The sequence below is a fragment of the Monodelphis domestica genome, chromosome 3, assembly GCF_027887165.1.
Source record: "Monodelphis domestica isolate mMonDom1 chromosome 3, mMonDom1.pri, whole genome shotgun sequence".
Classification (NCBI taxonomy): Eukaryota; Metazoa; Chordata; class Mammalia; order Didelphimorphia; family Didelphidae; genus Monodelphis; species Monodelphis domestica.
The window spans coordinates 373,746,883-373,763,806 of record NC_077229.1 but is presented as its reverse complement, the minus strand read 5'-3'; the positions used below and the strand labels follow the sequence as shown (position 1 = coordinate 373,763,806).

Below are 16,924 nucleotides of genomic sequence, written 5' to 3'. Positions count from 1 at the left end.
TTGGACTTCCGTTTTTGGAGCAGAGGCGTCTCTTCCATGATGTGAGGTTATTTTGTCTAGGCCTCTGGCCTAGGCACATGTTTCTTACTTGTATATTCTTAATCTTTAACCTTTAATAAACCTCTAAAAAAATATATATTTCTTGCAGAGAGAAACTAATTTCTACCTGCCTCAGTCTCCCCCTCTCCCCTAAATTTTAAATGTTACAGTGCTAAAAATGATATAGCTCCATGGGCATTCAGCCACCCTCTCTCTCCACCCCCCACTTCCCTGAGTTCATTACTAGAAGGGCAGAGGGACTCAGGCAGTGCTTCTCCTCTCCACAACACCTCCCCAACCCTCTGCCCAGCAGCCTAATAGGAGCACACAGGGGGTAAGGTTGGCAGCAGAGCTGGAGGGAAGGGCAGTGCTCAGGCCACTACCCTCCTCCTCTCTACATTCACTGAAGACATTCCTCACTTCACCAGCCCTTCTGTCTAACAGGTCAATGGGAGCACTTTCTCCCTCACCTGTGTGGGGTAAAGGGGGGGAGGGGCAGGGTGTACCCAGCATGGGGGAAGAGGGGCACAGCAAGTGGTCCTGGGATTGGAGTGGGGCCTGGCACTCCATCTCTAAAAGGTTCGCCATCAATGTCCTAGACAATTCATTTTTAAGTGACAACTCACACATAGTACTTTAAGGTTTTCAAAACAAACACATTTATAAAAATCTTGGCAAAGCAGTATGAGATAGTCCCATTGGTCAGATGAGGAAACTAAGATTAAAAGGCTAAGTGACTTTTCCCATGATCACTTGGCTGGTATCTGAGGCAGAGTTTGAAACCCAGGTTTTCCTGATTCTAAGTCTTCTCTCTATCCACTGAGTTGAAAACATTCAAAAGCTAAAGGAAAAATAATAACCTCTTTATTCCCCTTTTCTCACTCACCAATTCTTTTTCTTAACATATCCACACAATTAATATTTGTTTTCTAAGACATTTTGCAATCTATGTTTTTTGCCTCTTTTTTATTCCTCCTCACTCCCCAAGAAGACATGGTATTGTTATATAGATTGTCCACATATTATCACATAATACATAATTCCATGTTCATCACGTTGTGAAAGATCAATATTGTTTATACCAGGGAAAAATTAATGGAGAAAATAAACTGAAGAATGGTATGTTTCAATCTGCATTCAAACTCCATCTGTTCCTTCTATGGTGGTGAATAGTATTTTTCCATCATGAGTCCCTTGGAGTTGTCCTGGATCCTTGCCTTGTTGATAACATTTAAATCATTTACAGTTGATCATCATACATTACTGCTGTTACTGTGTACAACAGTCCCCTGATTCTGCTCACTTCACTTTGCATCACTTCATAATGTCTTTCCAGGTTTTTTTGTGATCATCTTGTCATTTTTCATAGCACAGTGGTATTCCATTACAATTGGTGATGGTATGCAGTTTGATGGCTCTTTGTGAGTGGTCCCAGTTTGCTCTCCAAAATGGTTGTATCAGTTCTACCAACAGTTTTTAGTGTCCCAGTTTTTCCATGTTCCCTCTAACATTTGATTTCCTTTTGCTATATTAGCCAGTCTGGTGTGTGTGAGCATCAATTCCATTCATGTTTTCTCAGTTGTGGAACCCAATGCCATGTATTTTAGGTGAGCATGACAAGTAGCAATGAAGAGACAGAGGCTGGATTGCTAACAGAAGAATTTTGGTTTGTTTTTCTGCAACACATCCCAAATAGTTTTACAAATGAGAATTGTGAAGAACTCCTTAGTATCTTAAAGTTATTACTTCTGATTGATTCATTGAATAAATCTCCCCATTAGACTGTAAACTTCTTGAGAACAGGAACTGTCCTTTGCCTCTTTGTATCTCCGGTGTTTAGGATAGTATAATGTTTATTGACTGATTGCATATTTTTTATTATTAATCACCCACCCTGAAGATTTGTCAGTCATTTCCAGTGGAGTAGTGATTTGGTTGCCATAATATGAAATTAGGAGCAGCACCAAGCTGAAGTGGTTAGGAGTGGTTAGTTGGAAGAAAACTGAATTTTAATCCTAGCTATGATACTTACTGGCTGGGTGGTCATGGACAAATTACTCAGTCTCAATAAAGCTCAATTTCTTCCTCTACAGTCTAATAACTCTAGCAGATTCGTGGGTTAGTTGTGAGAAAAGTGCTTGGGAATTCTTAAACTGCTAGACCTGGGATTAAGTCAGTCTGCCAAGCCACTTATAGTTCTGTGGCCTGAGGTAAGACACTTAACTTCTCTGAAACCAAATAGTCAGCTTCATCTTCCTCATCTTGTAAAATGAAAATGTTGATCTCAAAGATCCTTTTTTGTTTTAAAAGTACAGGATTGATTATGAGGCATTTGGGTGGTATAGTAGTTTTTGTGCTCAACCTGGAGTAAGAATAGGCTTGAGTTCATATCTAGCTTCAGACATTTCCTAGCTAGGCAACTTATTTAAATTCTACTTACCTCAATTTCACTATTTGTAAAATGGAGATAATAACAACTACCTCCCAGGGTTGGTGTAAAGACAAAATTAGATATTTGCAAAGGGCTTTGCAAACTTTTAAGCATTGCATAAATGTTGTTATTATTATTACTATTATGAAATCCCTTAATAGAACTTTTAATTTATAGTCCTAGGAAAGCAGTATGGTTGAGGGGAGACAGAAGTTCCACTTTCAAACTCCAAGCTTGTTACCTATGTGACCCTGGGAAAGTCACTAGACCTCAGTTTAGTTATCTGTAAAATGAGGGAGTTAAAATAGATGGCCTCTGAGGTCCCTTACATTTTTACATCTATGACTTTATGAATTAATTTACAAACCAAAGAAGGAAATTTCCCTAAAAAATCTGTGATTTGAATGAACTGCAATTTTAAAAGTTAAAACCACAAATCCATCAACTAAAAAATTACATTACTCAAAATAAATGATAAAAAATGACTTTTATTTGCATCTTTAAACAAAAGAATTCATTACATCCAAATGTCAAAAATCATCAACCTTTGGTTGAAATTTCTACCCCCTCCCCCAAGCTTTACTATGCATCATTATTAAAAGCTAATAAAATAGCTTTATTTGTGAACATGGCTTCATGGCTAAAGCTATCAAGTGGCTTATTTGCCTGATCAATGAGAATATTTTCAGATAGCACCCAACACCTAACCTTCCATCCCTAAGAAATCCTGATTTATTACCTTGTCAAACAGGAATTTTATTCCACTTCCTGGTTTTACTGCTGTTCTTTCATCTGCCAAGACACAGCTTAGAGACCACCCCTTGGGAAAAGAGAGGGAGAAATATTGGGAGGCCCTTCAGAGACCATTGCTGAAAGCAGGAAACATCACATTGACCAATTCTATTGAAATCAATATGAGGTGGACAGAAAACGGAAGCAGCTGAGAGGGGTATATTCTAGTTCACATTTTGCTTTAAAAGATAATTTGGCATATAACTGTCAAAGCACAAAGAGAAGAAACTGACCATGAGAGGTAATGAAGACAGTATGTGTTTAATCACATCCTAAATGAATTTCAATTTGCGCTGCTGAAGTCAAAGGCTTGGAGTTCTACTATGCCTAGGAGAGATGGAAGACTGTGGTAATGAAATGCCACACTTTTCTATCCTTTGTGTAAATCTGACTGGTAAGGACAGAGAATTAAAAAACCAAGAAAAACAATCTCAGTAAAGACTAGCTGGGGGGTTTATCTAGTGGCTATCTGCTGCTTTGGGGTCTGTTTTCCAGTTGGAACCAATCCAAGTATTTTCAGATTGGTGCTGGGATGTGTGATTAAGAAAACACTTCTGACAAGTTGGTACCCAACTGATGCTCCCACACACTTAACTATCACGCTCCTGTCAGAGTGGGGGAGTAGTGGAGGTGGTCTTTTTCATCAGGCCAAGATTTTTCCAATGATATTGTGCAGGCCAGTAGCCATCACAGGAAGCTACCTTCCCCTACACCATTTCAGAAGAGGCATCATAAGTGATCAACCTACAATATAAAATAGGTTAAAGAACCTGCAAAGTAATAAAAATATGGTTTGCTTGTTTTCCAGAATCACTTCAGTATGAAGAGGAACTATGCATTCTGCAAACCAACTGCTGCTTAGGACCCCAATACTGGGAGGTTTAAGGTAACAACTTGGCAAAAAACAAAAACAACATCTAATACCATGGTTCACTAAGTATGAAGAATCTGAGTGGAAGTGGGGGAAAAATCCCATTGATGACATCACTTATATTTCTGGGATCAGGTTAATTAAGATGGTACTTTCAGAGGTTAAAAATAAGTCCATTTAAATACACTCCAACCCACATTCCATAGAATAGCAGATGGAGATCTAATTTTAAAAATGTACTCCATTTTGAAATCACATCAAAAGCCACTGTCTAAACAATGGATTAGAACTTGATTAAAAAATAAATAATTGAAGCGTCAGAAACTTAGATTTGGATATGGGGCAGAGTCTAACCCAATGGAAAAAAGTCTCTGAAGGTTCAACAAACGATTTCCTTCTCAATCAAACAAATTAAAATTTTAGTCAGAGAAGGAAAAATTATTTATGATAAGTCACTGATTGTCGGTTTTTAAGCTTTTATTTTTGAAACCCTGGATAGTTTCATAAGCATGTGGGCATAAAAGGCATTTTTACAGAGGCTGAACTAGAACTATTAGGGGCTTCAATTTCTGCACATGTAAAGTGGCAATGTGGAGGCAAAATCATTTCATAGGTGTCCCAGGTCTGGAGTTCCATGATCTGAAGTAAAGGTGCATATTTGAGGATGGCTTGCTAAGCAATGGCCTTACTGAAGATATTATTAATACTGGAGAATCGTTTGCAGTTTCCGGGCAGCTCTTAGATATAGCTATCACACTGCCCTCTTGCCCTCATCAAACCGGACATTAGGCAATGTGATGATAGCAAGGGCCAGGTGGCCACTCTACACATACTAAAACTTCTATTTGAATTAAGGGATATGCCGTCTTGGTGGAGTTTGAGCCTTAAAATAGGGCCTCTAAATAAAAAAAAGGTAATGTGTAAAGGGAACTTCAGTTTAGAATGGCCCAGGTAGTGTCTTTTTCTTCAACGGGGTCAGACATATTTCCAAGGCAAGTGTGATATATGCAGGCCTAAAAAAAAAAGGTAATGGTTCTTGGTATGTACCTACTTTCACATTAAAAACAATTCTATTAAATTTTTTACAAATCATAGACATATAGGTGGTATAGTGGACTATCCTGTTGAACTCAAGAGGTAGTTCAAACTGAATTCAAATCCTTCACTGGACACTTACTCCCTTCATGACCCTGAGCAAGTTACTCATTCTCCTTCAGTCTATTTCCTCTATTTCCTCATCTATAAAATGATGATAATAGAGTGTTTTGCAAAAGCACTTATAGCACTTAAAGCACTATACAATTGACAACTAGCATTATTATCAAGATTCTTAACTGAGTTCTCTTCACAACCTGGCTCTCTGGCTGATGGTAATGTTCCCACTTCTCTACTTTTGCTACTTGACCTATAATTGGCTCTGGCAATCTGTGCCCACCTGTGGAAAACACAAAGTTAGTTTTATATCTTGTTGGATTTGCAAAAACAGTGCTGGTTCTTCTTTGGCCCTATTTATATAGGACATATTTAACAAAGACACTGTGATGTAAAACTTATTTCAGTAGCAGATTTGAAGCTATTTTTTTTTATGAGCAGACCAGACTACTTAAATGAATATATGAATTCATTTTATTGTACTTCTATAGAAAGGGAAATCATTTTTGGTTACAAGCTAGCTATGGTCTCAACTGAAATGCTTCAAGCCCTGTCTGTCCCATGCCAGCGTAGAACTAAGCCATTGGGTCTTGATCAACTATTCTCTCAGTCCTATCCAAATTTTGAGTTCTCTAGGCTTTTTTCTATATTGTAATCTCTTTCATCCTTCAGTACTGGCTCATAGCCAACTCCTCTTGCCCTTCAAATAAACATTTTCAAGGCTTATTTGTGAAATATGTCTGTTTTCTCATGGGATTCAAAAAGGGTTTTGGCTGTGGACACTAAGCTATAAGAATGGGCTATTAGAAATTTATTTCATAACATGGAAATGTCTTCAATATATGCACATTACCCTATAGATAATGGGTTTTAATTATATTCAAAAGCTACTAATTTTCTTGATCTTAATTATTTGCAATAGACTACTGGTTAAATCTCTCTAATCTACTTGATGTAGCTAGATTCACAATAACCTTATTTGGTTTAGCTCTTTATAACCAAGCTTAAAGACAGGGCAACAGCTACCAAAAATTCCACAATAAGTTATGTTTAGTCAGTGTGATACTCCTATTCCTCTTGGTGTGTTTTGTTATCATCCTTATATCACTTTATTTAAATTATATCCTGGTCAAAGAGCATTGGTGCAACAGCAGAAAGCAAGAAGGCAAAACACCAAGGAAACAAGCAGGAAGATATAGCCTGGAGGCAGGGACTATTAGAAACCTGGGTCTCAGATGTGGATCTTTAGCCACAAGTAACTGGATTTTCCAGTTATATGAAGGGAGAAAGGGCCTCCTTCCTCCCTGCTTTTCTTTTTCTCAATAATCACTCTGATATTTCAGGGTCTTGAGACTTTGCCAGAGGACACTCTCTTACAACACAGTCTACATCTACAATTTAGGTAACCTTATAGAGTTGCTTTGGTTATCCCCCTATGGTGATAAGCTGAACTTAACTAGGCTGGCCTTAGAAGACAGAGTTTTTCAATGGGCCTATGTTTGAAGCCTTTCCAACTTACTAGGACCAATCAGAGCTTATGTTCTCCTGAGATGGTTTTCTAGAACCCAGTCAGGTTCAACTCCATGCAACATAAGGTCTCAGTGAAGGATTTTTGATGGAATAAAAATAATTGCTCCCATTCAGGTAATATTTTTAGATTTATGAAGTTCTCTCCATACATCCTTTGAAGGTAGGTAGAATAAGCATTACTATCCCCACTTATATAAGTAAAATGATTCTCAAGAGTTTTAGGGAATTGAATGAAACTGAATAAATCCAACTTCACTTTACTACAGGTCCATTGTGCTTTCTTTCTGCTCGTTTGTTCTTTATATATATATATCTTCTTTATATTTATATATTTCTGCAACCCTGTAATATGCAATATGCTCCCTACTGGGTCTGCATCAACTGATATTTCTTAAGGATATGTGATATCATGTTATGCAGAATATATGTTCAAGGTGCTTTTCTCACTTTTGATTAGTTTATTTTCATACCAAGAAATGGAGTGTCAAGGAAAATTTCCTTCAAGTTCAATTCACTTTTTAAAAAATCCCTATTAAATGCCTATGTACAAACACCTTTCACACATATTGGGGAAACCAAGAAAAAACTGTGTAAGTCCCAGTTCCGAAGGAACTTTTAAAAAGATATTACAGAGTGATAGAAGTGTATGTATGTTTGGATATGTATGTATGTATGACGAGTAGCACAAAATCTAAATGAACTTGTTTTGCTTTGTGGAATTTAGGACAGCAGTGGTATCAAGATTATTAGATTCCTGGGGGCAGCTGGGTGGCTCAGTGAACTGAGAGCCAGGCCTAGAGATGGGAGGTCCTAGGTTCAAATCTGGCCTCAGACACTTCCTAGCTGTGTGACCCTGGGCAAGTCACTTGACCCCCACTGGCTAGCCCTTACTATTCTTCAGTCTTGGAACCAATACATAGAATTGATTCCAAGATGGAAGGTAAGGATTACAAAAAAATCAATGAAAAATTCAAAATGCAGACATAAATAATATATTTTTGTTATTTTCAGGTCTGAGCAGTAATGTTTTATTTTTCCCCTTAAAAGGTAAACACTGAAATTAGTAAGTTATTTGTATATATATAAATCATTTCAAAACTGAAAATAATTTCTCTTTAAAGTTCTATGTGGTGAAAATAGCAGAAAACTGGGGCATGAAGAAATTGAATTCTACTACTTTTGCTACACATACTGTGTGGCTTTAAATTCTACCTCTCTGGGACTATTTTCTTCTATAAAACAGGGAACTGGACTAGATTAACTCTAAGATCTTTTCAAAGGCAGTCAAATTTTCCCATTTCCCATTTTTTTTATGATAGTGTTAATTGCAAAGAGTTTTCTTGACAAGTGTAAAGTATGTGTTCCAAGTATTATTCCTCAGAAAACTCATCACATTTCCTCCCCCCACCCAGTACTGCAAAGGTTAATTTAAATGAAACATATAATTGCTGCACTAATTACAAATTATTCTTTTGGAATCATTAAAGCATTTATAAAACTTTTTCCAGTTCATTGCTAGCTCCTCCTTCTGATTAGCATTAATTTTCTTGGAATGTTAGTGTTTTAATAGTTGGCAGAAAAGCCTGTCTCTATTTTCTTACCAAAAAAAAAAAAAGTACATGCATTATCATAAATTCCATATTGTTGATGTCTAAATTAGTGAAGTTTTATTGTGTTTAACAGAAGAATCCCAGTATGGCTAGGGAGAAGGAAATGGCAAGTTAACAAAAATAACTGATGTGTAATCATAGAGCAAGCCATTTCTCTGTATTTGACAAATGATTCAAAGGTATAATTTCTTTTTATTTACATAATGCAAACTCTAATTTTTAAAAAGTTAACATTCATCGAGGGCTTTCATTAAACACTCTGAGAAAGGTGAAACAAGACAGGAAACTGAAGATCATGCAATCTCAATAACTTGCCCATGATCATGTAACTAGTGTCAGTACTGTGACTGAAGTCTTCTCACTCAAAATCAGTTCTCAAAACCTCACTTATATTTCAGGTCATTTACTAGATTTCCCATATTCCTATTTTCAGAAACAAGTTCTGATATGCTTAAAGTGATTTTAGTCAAACTTATGAGCAAAGCAGTTGAAATGTCTGAAAAGATCACAGAAAAATGACAAGGGAATCTAAAAAAAAAAATAGTACCAATACTGATGGAGTCTTCGCTTAAGGTATAAAAAGCCAAGCCAACATTTTCTTATAAATGCATTCCTAAAAAATGCAGTTTTCCAATGCACTGGCTCCTCTTCTCTTTGGCCCCTCGGTATGAAATAAGGTACCTGAGAACTATTATGCAAAACAGAACACTTTATCCAAGGCTACTGAAATTTCTTTCCAGTTTATGTCCTGTCCCAGCAGCTGAAACTGTCAAGAAACACTGGACTTCTGTGGCATGCATGAGAGCGAGCAAAATTATACTCTCACTTCTGATCCCAGTCATGATGTCTCATGCTAAAAGACTGCTGCACTAACACACCAGGGCCATATGATCCCACCCTCAACCCCATAAAGAGAAATGTCACACAATTTATTTTCAGCCAGCTGCAGCAGACAACATTAATTTGGTATTGTCAAAGAGCTTTTACTGCTACTCTGATATCCAGAGTTTGAGTCATTTCTCTATGGCAAAGAACTAGGTTGGTTTTCTTGTTTTGTTTTGTTTTTTTGAGAGGAATGACAAGAATAAACACTTGTATCCAAAGTACACAAAGGAGAAATATAGAAAAATATAATTTCAAAGAGAATTATGCAATGTTTAAAGTTAGATATTTTAAGAATTTGAAAACAAAGTACCTTTAGAAAAGTGAAGCCAAAGGGCAAAATGCCAAAGTGTGAAAAGACAAAAGATTGTAAGCACTAACTGGACTTAAGTTCTGAGAAGAGTTCGGTCCCCATGGACCTACCTATTGATCCCAAGGCTTCATTTTCCCTGTGCAGACATAAGCCCAAGAAAGAAAAGAGACTAGGAATCAAGAGCATCTTAATGCAGAACTTCTTCCAGGGAGGTGAATGTGGTAAGAAGATAAATACAAACATATGGGAGAGCCTGGTAAGACAAAGACATGTACTATTTTTCTTCCATTCTTCTCCCATCCTCTACAGAGGATAAAGAAAAAGTCAACAAAAATCAAAGGAGCCATATGCTACTAGTCACTTTCCCAAGTTGCTCATTCATTTTGAAAAGGGCAGTCCTAATTGACAGGAGGTTATACACTTAGGGCCCAGCCCTACACAAGAATGGAGCAGACCCAAAACAAGTAAGACTTAAGAAAGATTTCAATATAAATGTGCATAGCAATCATGGAGTAATAAAGAAAATCAAATAAGCTGAGGTATATACTTAACATTCTGATTTTAACTCTAGGGAGGCTACCATGTTCTCAACAAAATAATCTTGAGCATGGTTTAGCACTGATTTGTGTGATTCACTTTGGCGTATTTAACGTTCCATGAACTACCTGAATTAAGATTTTGATGAAAGACAACCATTCTCATTCTCTGAAACAGATTATTTCTAGAATAAGAATCAGCAGCAGTAAATATATTTTCCACATAGTACATGCCACACTAGAGAAGGCTTGAGAAAACAAGTCATTAGCTTTCAATGTTGAAAGGTTTTGGGTTCATAGTGTTGTCACCTGTTGCAAGATGTGCCGTAGAAATGAAAACTCATTAAGCAAAAAAGTTTTAAATGCCTCCTGGAGGATGCTCTGGTTTAATGAAACTACACAGTGCAGTTTTATCTCAGCACCAGTAGAGATAGTCATACAAACTTTATGGAGAGGTTCAAAGTCCAATTCTCTTCATAGAAATCACAAGTCTCAAAACAGCCATAGATAGCACATGGGTACCTCCACACCAGGACGTGAAAAATTGTTATTTTAGAAGTTAAAATTAAGACTGGATTTGACAAGTCACCTTAAAGTCTCTCAATCATTTCTTTCATTGTATATACTGTTCTCTGATACGGAAAATTATCTAAAAGCATAAGCCAATTTCCAAATTAATACATTACTGAGCACAGTGATCACTTGAGCACATCTCATTTTGTACATATACAACCTTTAGATTTTGACAGAGATGACATTTGAAAACTGAATGATTTTCAGTATTATTATAGGTAAAAGTGGTGGAGGAAATGGTGCAATAGCAGTTAATGAAGCTTTATCACACTAACAGACATCCATTTAGACATCAAGATTCTCAGACAAATCAGGAACTTCTGAAGTGATGAGATTGCACTGAACCCTACCTCTAACACTGCCAAAGGGTCACTTAGAACATCACTTGAGCCCTATAATGCATCTGCTTTGTGGCATTGTTGCTCATTCCTGTTTTTAACATCCATTTTGATTTCATCCTCTGGACATACTGCATGTCACGCCCCCGCAGAAGATTGGCTCCTGTGGATAAGAAATGCAAGGCAAAAAATAAGTATTTCCAGTCAAAGAAAAATTGTTTTGTGGAAAATCCAAAACTTCCCATAGTGCTTGTACAAGTGGTCAAACATTTAAGGATGCAAAGAAAGTATAAAAAATGCCTAGCAAAAGGAGTAATTACCTACAAGGAGGACATGAAATCAGTCTGTGCTATAAATGAATGGCTTTATAACTTACGAGTGCCAGCAAGAAGAAAAACCATGTGTGAAATTTTAAAACTGATTTTAATTGTCCAGAGCTTTCTAAACAATCAAAAGGCTATTCACTTACTCTTCTTGTTTTCTTGAAATTCTCACTGAACAGCTAGAGATAACTAATTTTGCAAATCAGGTAAATCAGCAGAATGATTTTTTAAAGAATTTCAAATTGACAAGTTTTCTAAGGTTGGCAAACTTAAGCTATTGGCTTTGTCCTCCTGCCCTCTTAGAAAATCTCTTCAAGAAGCAAAAACAAGTGGGGATTTTAATCATAAGCCCCTCAAGAGTAGGATCTATGATGCCTTTTTAATCACTGGTGAACATCTGATGGTATCATTAAAAAATTTAAGGGCTATTTATGCATTTTCATAAAGTAGAAGACAGTTCCAGGCAACATAAAGTCTACCCTGCTGCTTTAAACTTAATCTTTCTCAACAGAATCCCACCATTTTGAGACATCTCTAGGAAAACAATGACACAATAAATTTATGTTAGTAATCCGTCAGAAAATGGGGCTTAAAAGGGGGCAGGTAAGGTGGCTCAGCAGATTGAGAGCCAGGCCTAGAGACAGAAGATCCTGGGTTCAAAACTAGCCTCAGATAATTTCTAGCTGTGTGACCCTGGGCAAGCCACGTAACCCCCATTGTCTAGTTCTTACTGCTCTTCTTTCTGCCTTAGAACCAATACACTATACTGATTCTAAGACAGAAGTTAAGGGTTGTTTTTTTTTTAATGGGGCTTAAAAGGAAGAAATAAAAGCAAATTTCAATTAAGCTAAGATGGCAGTTAGCACTTTACATATAAATTATGACACATTCAAAAATCCCCAGACATGAATATGCTGGCCCAGATACATGTTAGGGCATGCGCACACACGCACATACATGCACACACACACACACAAACAAAAAGGGTCATATTAAGAAAGTCTGTGACTATACCAAGTTAAAAAAAAAAAAAAGACAAATTATTAATTCAGAGGTCTCTCAACTCCACAAATCTATAACCCTATGAGTACATAACAAAACATCAAGACTTTCCAAGAAATGAAATGGCTTCAATATAACCCTCCATCAACTTTTTAGGGTTAAAAAAGATACATTTTGTTATAACATATTACTGTCTTTGTAACAGTCTAAAAGAAAGAAATTTCTTCTTAAAAATGTCAACCTTTCTTCTTACGTCCTCTGAAGCCTGGCTCTTTAAGCATGTCTTTTCTCTCTATCCTTTGGTCCCTTTCCTACAAATAAGCCCAGATCTCTCCAATCCTAAAATCAATACAATCCTTTAGTTGATGGGGATAGAGTATAATTAGAGTTATCCTAAAAACTATGATCCCAAGCAAAACTATGATTCCCAGCACCCCACTCATGTCCTGTCCTTACATGTTGACTCAAGACAGAATCTAAATTGGGTGGAGGTCTGTTTCTCTTGCTCTTTCCTTCCTGTCTAGCTTTGGTGGAGTGGGGATTTTGAGCAGATAGAAAAATTAGTCATGTAGTTTTATTTTGTCAGATAATAAACTTTATAAAAATAATACTTGAAGTATTGGACATTAATTTAAATCTTATAATAGCCAGCACCAAAATACAGTAGGGGAAATGAAGTGCTTTGCTGGAAAAATACATATGGTGAGACTGACTGGATTGTATGAAGGAAAGGAATGTGTAACTGGGAAAGAAAAGCAAATCAAGGTTAGATTTTTTAGTGCCAGAAAGAGGAGTTTATATTTTATCCTACAGATAAAAGGTTTCCTCAATAAGATAATACTATGGCCAAACCCATGCTTTAGGGAAATCCCTCTGATCACTGTATGGAAGATGGACTAGAACAGGGAAGAGACCTGGATCAAGAATTTATAGCAGTCTAGGTGAGAAATGATGATGTTGAGGGATCAGGACTATGTCTATGTAAACAGAGAAGAGACAGATGTGAGAGATTGTGGTGGTAAAATTAAGATATCAAATGATTAGATTTATGAGCGGGGCGGGGGGGGGGGGGGGGGGAAGGGGAAGTAAAGGTAAGGGTGGGAGTGAAAAATTAAAAGATGACACTAATGGCAGTACCTATAACAATATGGATCTAAACAAAATGGAAGTTAATATAGAGGTACAAAAATTTATGAATTTCAAGGGAAATCATGGTAAAAAAAAAGATGGAGATCAGAGATGTACAGTTACTAGATCTCCCATTATAAAGCAGTGATTGTCAAAATTACTTGGTCCAATTTTAAAAAGACAGTAGTTCAGTGTAAATAGACTAGTTAAAAAAACTTGAAGCAAATAAGTATAGCAGTCTAAGTGTTAGACAAAAAATGCTAATTAGGAAAGATTATTTGACAGGAACTGCTGAGTAATTTAGAAAATAGTTTAGTACTGTGTGCCAGGCACTAAACTAACTTCTTTACAATTATTATCTCATTTGATCTTCACAACAACCCTGGGAGGTAAGTGATATTATTTCCATTTTTCAGAAAAGGAAACTAAAGCAGAGAGAGGTTAAGTGATTTGCCTTTTTCACAAGATTAGTTTAATTTTCTAAAATAGGCTTTGAACTTGATTCTGCCAAATTCTAGAGCTAGTAGTACTCTTATGCACTTCATCACTAGCTGCCTGATGTCCAAAATCCATAGAAAATTGGCTAAAATTTAACAAGTCTGAGTTATTCCTCATTGTAAAAGTGATCAAAGGTAACGATAGTTAAAAAAAAACACAACATACTATCAACTACCATCTGGGAAAAAATACTTCAAATTACTAATAAGGTAAATGCAAATTATAACTTGGGTATATAGCCATATCTCAAATTAGCAAAGATAATTGGAAAAAATTAAACTACTGCATCTTGAGGCTGTGACTAGACTAGCACTAAAATACTGTCAGTGAAGTCAACTGTTCTAGAAAGGAATTTCTAATTGTGGGAGAAAGAATTACCAAATTGTTCATACCCTTTAGGCTAATACCCTCAACTAGTGGAGTTTATATTTCAAGGAAGTCCTCAATAGAGGAAAAGGTCTTATTTGTAGCAAAATATGCCAAAAAGAACTATAATTCTATATGAAAGATCATCACAGGCATTTTCATCTACCCTACCACACTATACTTTCAGGCCCACGGTACCTCATAATTTGTCCTGTCACTATACCCTCCCTCTACTTTACAATCATTCCTGTAGTTCCAGACAAATAATCTTTTCTCAGTAGCCTGTTTCCCCTAGACATCATCTAACCTGCTAGTACTCTTAGGACCACCAGGTCTTTCCAATCTCCCTGATGGAACCTTCATCTATGTGCCACGAGGTCCTTCACATCAGTGGCTGTCTTATGTTTTTATTTGTATTCCTAAAGATTACATCAGTGCTTGGCATGTAATAAACACTTAAATGCTTTTTCACACATTTCATTCATTCATTTGTGATATCATCTCCCACAGATTCAACTATCAATTCTGCACTTTCATTCCAAGAACGAAATCACCAAGTGCCTACTGGACATTTCCAATAGATGTCCTTAGGAACTTCCAATTCAATATGCTGAAAATAAAATTCATTAATTTCCCTATACAACCAGTTTCTCCCTTCTTAACTTTCCTATTTCTGCTGAGGATACTATCAACCTTGTTAAAGGGATTTTCTTAATCTCTCCCTTGTACACCCTCTAATTTAAGAGGGGAGAGAGCAGGGTTTCTCAGTGGATCAGAGAACTGACAGATTCAGTGAACAGAGAGCCAGAGCTGAAGATTCCATTACCAAGAAGACCAGGACACTGAGGAGAGGAAGGAGGAATTGCTTTCTGGCAGGAAAGTGGTAAAATGGGGGTAGGTCAGTGAGGAGATAAAGGAAGCAGCCACTGAGGGAAGAGGATTTTTGCCTCTAGGATCTCTAGAGAGCAAGAAGTCTGGCTCTAAGGCAAGGGGCTGCTGGCAGTTGGCTGGTGACAACTGGCCACCTATTGTTTTAGGGAGTTAGTTAGTTAATTAATATTTTACAGAATTAGGCTGGTGTGCCAGGCAGAAGAACTTGTCCTGAGAAGACAGTAAGAAGTAGTGGAGGGGTGGGGGTGGAGAGAGGGGGAGCTGGGTGGCTCAGTGGATTGAGAGCCAGGCCCAGAGACAGGAGGTCCTGGGTTCAAATCTGACCTCAAGACACTTCCCAGTTGTGTGACCCTGGGCAAGTCACTTAACTCCCACTGCCTAGCCCTTGCCACTCTTCTGCCTTAGAACCAGGTTCTAAGGCAAAAGGTGAGGGTTTAAAAAAAAGTAGTATTGGAAAATTTTAGGTAGTTATTGGGAATTATTTATTAGTGAGACTTAATTTAGGTAGATTTATAGGATATAAAATTAATCTCTTTTTCTCTTTTCTATCTTTCCACTGTACTTCTTTCTAAATTAAAGTTATGAAAACTGCTCTCCTCACTTTGTTAAAACTCCTACATTTAACTCACATAACATTATAATCACTTAACTTTGCCATCTCAGAGTCATTCTGAAATCTTCACTCTCAAACATTCTATCCAATAAGTTAGTTGAAAAGTCTTGTAAATTCTACTTCCAAAATTATCTCTATTATCTTCAAACTAAACTATCATATTCTTATCTCTTTTCTACTTATTCCTATTCCCTTAATTTCTTTTCTTTGTCTTTCTGCTATCATTAGCATTTTGAGTATTATGCTAAATAATAATAATGGGGCAGTTATGTAGTAGAGTAGAAACAGAATTGGACCTGGAGTCAGGAAGATCTGAGTTAAAAATCTAGCCGCAGAAGCTTACTTTTGGCAACATTCTTAATTCTTTCTACCTCAGTTTCCTCATCTGAACATGGTAATAACAGCACCTCCCTCCCTAATGAAGATCAAGAGATAATTATAATGTGCTTTAGCACAGTGTTATGTAAATGCTAGTTATTATTAGTAATAATAATTGATTATACAGTAATCAATAATAAATCAATAAAAATAGTAAAAAGAAGGGCACATTTTACTTCACCAATGAACTTTTTTAGAAAAGCTTTCATTTTTTCTTTCATATAATCCTAGCTATGGTTTCAGGCATATGCTTTTTAAAATCTTGTTTATGAAAAGACCATTATTCATTTTAGCTTTTTTTACTTAAAAAAAAAAATCTTATTTTGTTGAATGCTGCTTGTGCACCTATTGATTATAACCATGTGGGTTACAGTGTTTTATTTATAAAATTATGCTAAGTATTTGTTTTTCTAATGTTGAATTATCCATGTATCCCTTGGTATCCAAGTCCAACGGGGTCACAAGGAATAATTTTAAAGGTATATTGCTGAAGTCTGTCAGAATCTAAATTTTTTTTGTATCAACTGTAAATTTAGTAATATTAGTCTTTAGTTCTCTTTCCTTGCTTTAGCCTCTGGTTTGGAAATCAACATCACATTTAGCTCATATGATAGAAAAGAAGTCCCAAAATTTTTTGAGATGTGCACACACCCCATCG

General features: G+C 36.5%; 1 protein-coding gene across 1 annotated transcript in view; it reads right to left on the bottom strand.

Moving 5' to 3' along the window:
• Positions 1-10,512: 10,512 nt before the first annotated feature.
• ZNF622 (zinc finger protein 622) overlaps positions 10,513-16,924 on the bottom strand; it is a 30,897-nt gene continuing 24,485 nt past the window's right edge. Inside the window, exon 6 of the mRNA XM_003340596.4 lies at positions 10,513-11,230. Within this exon, the coding sequence (XP_003340644.1) occupies positions 11,103-11,230 (128 nt within the window). The 3' untranslated portion in view covers positions 10,513-11,102. The remainder of the gene's footprint in view (positions 11,231-16,924) is intronic.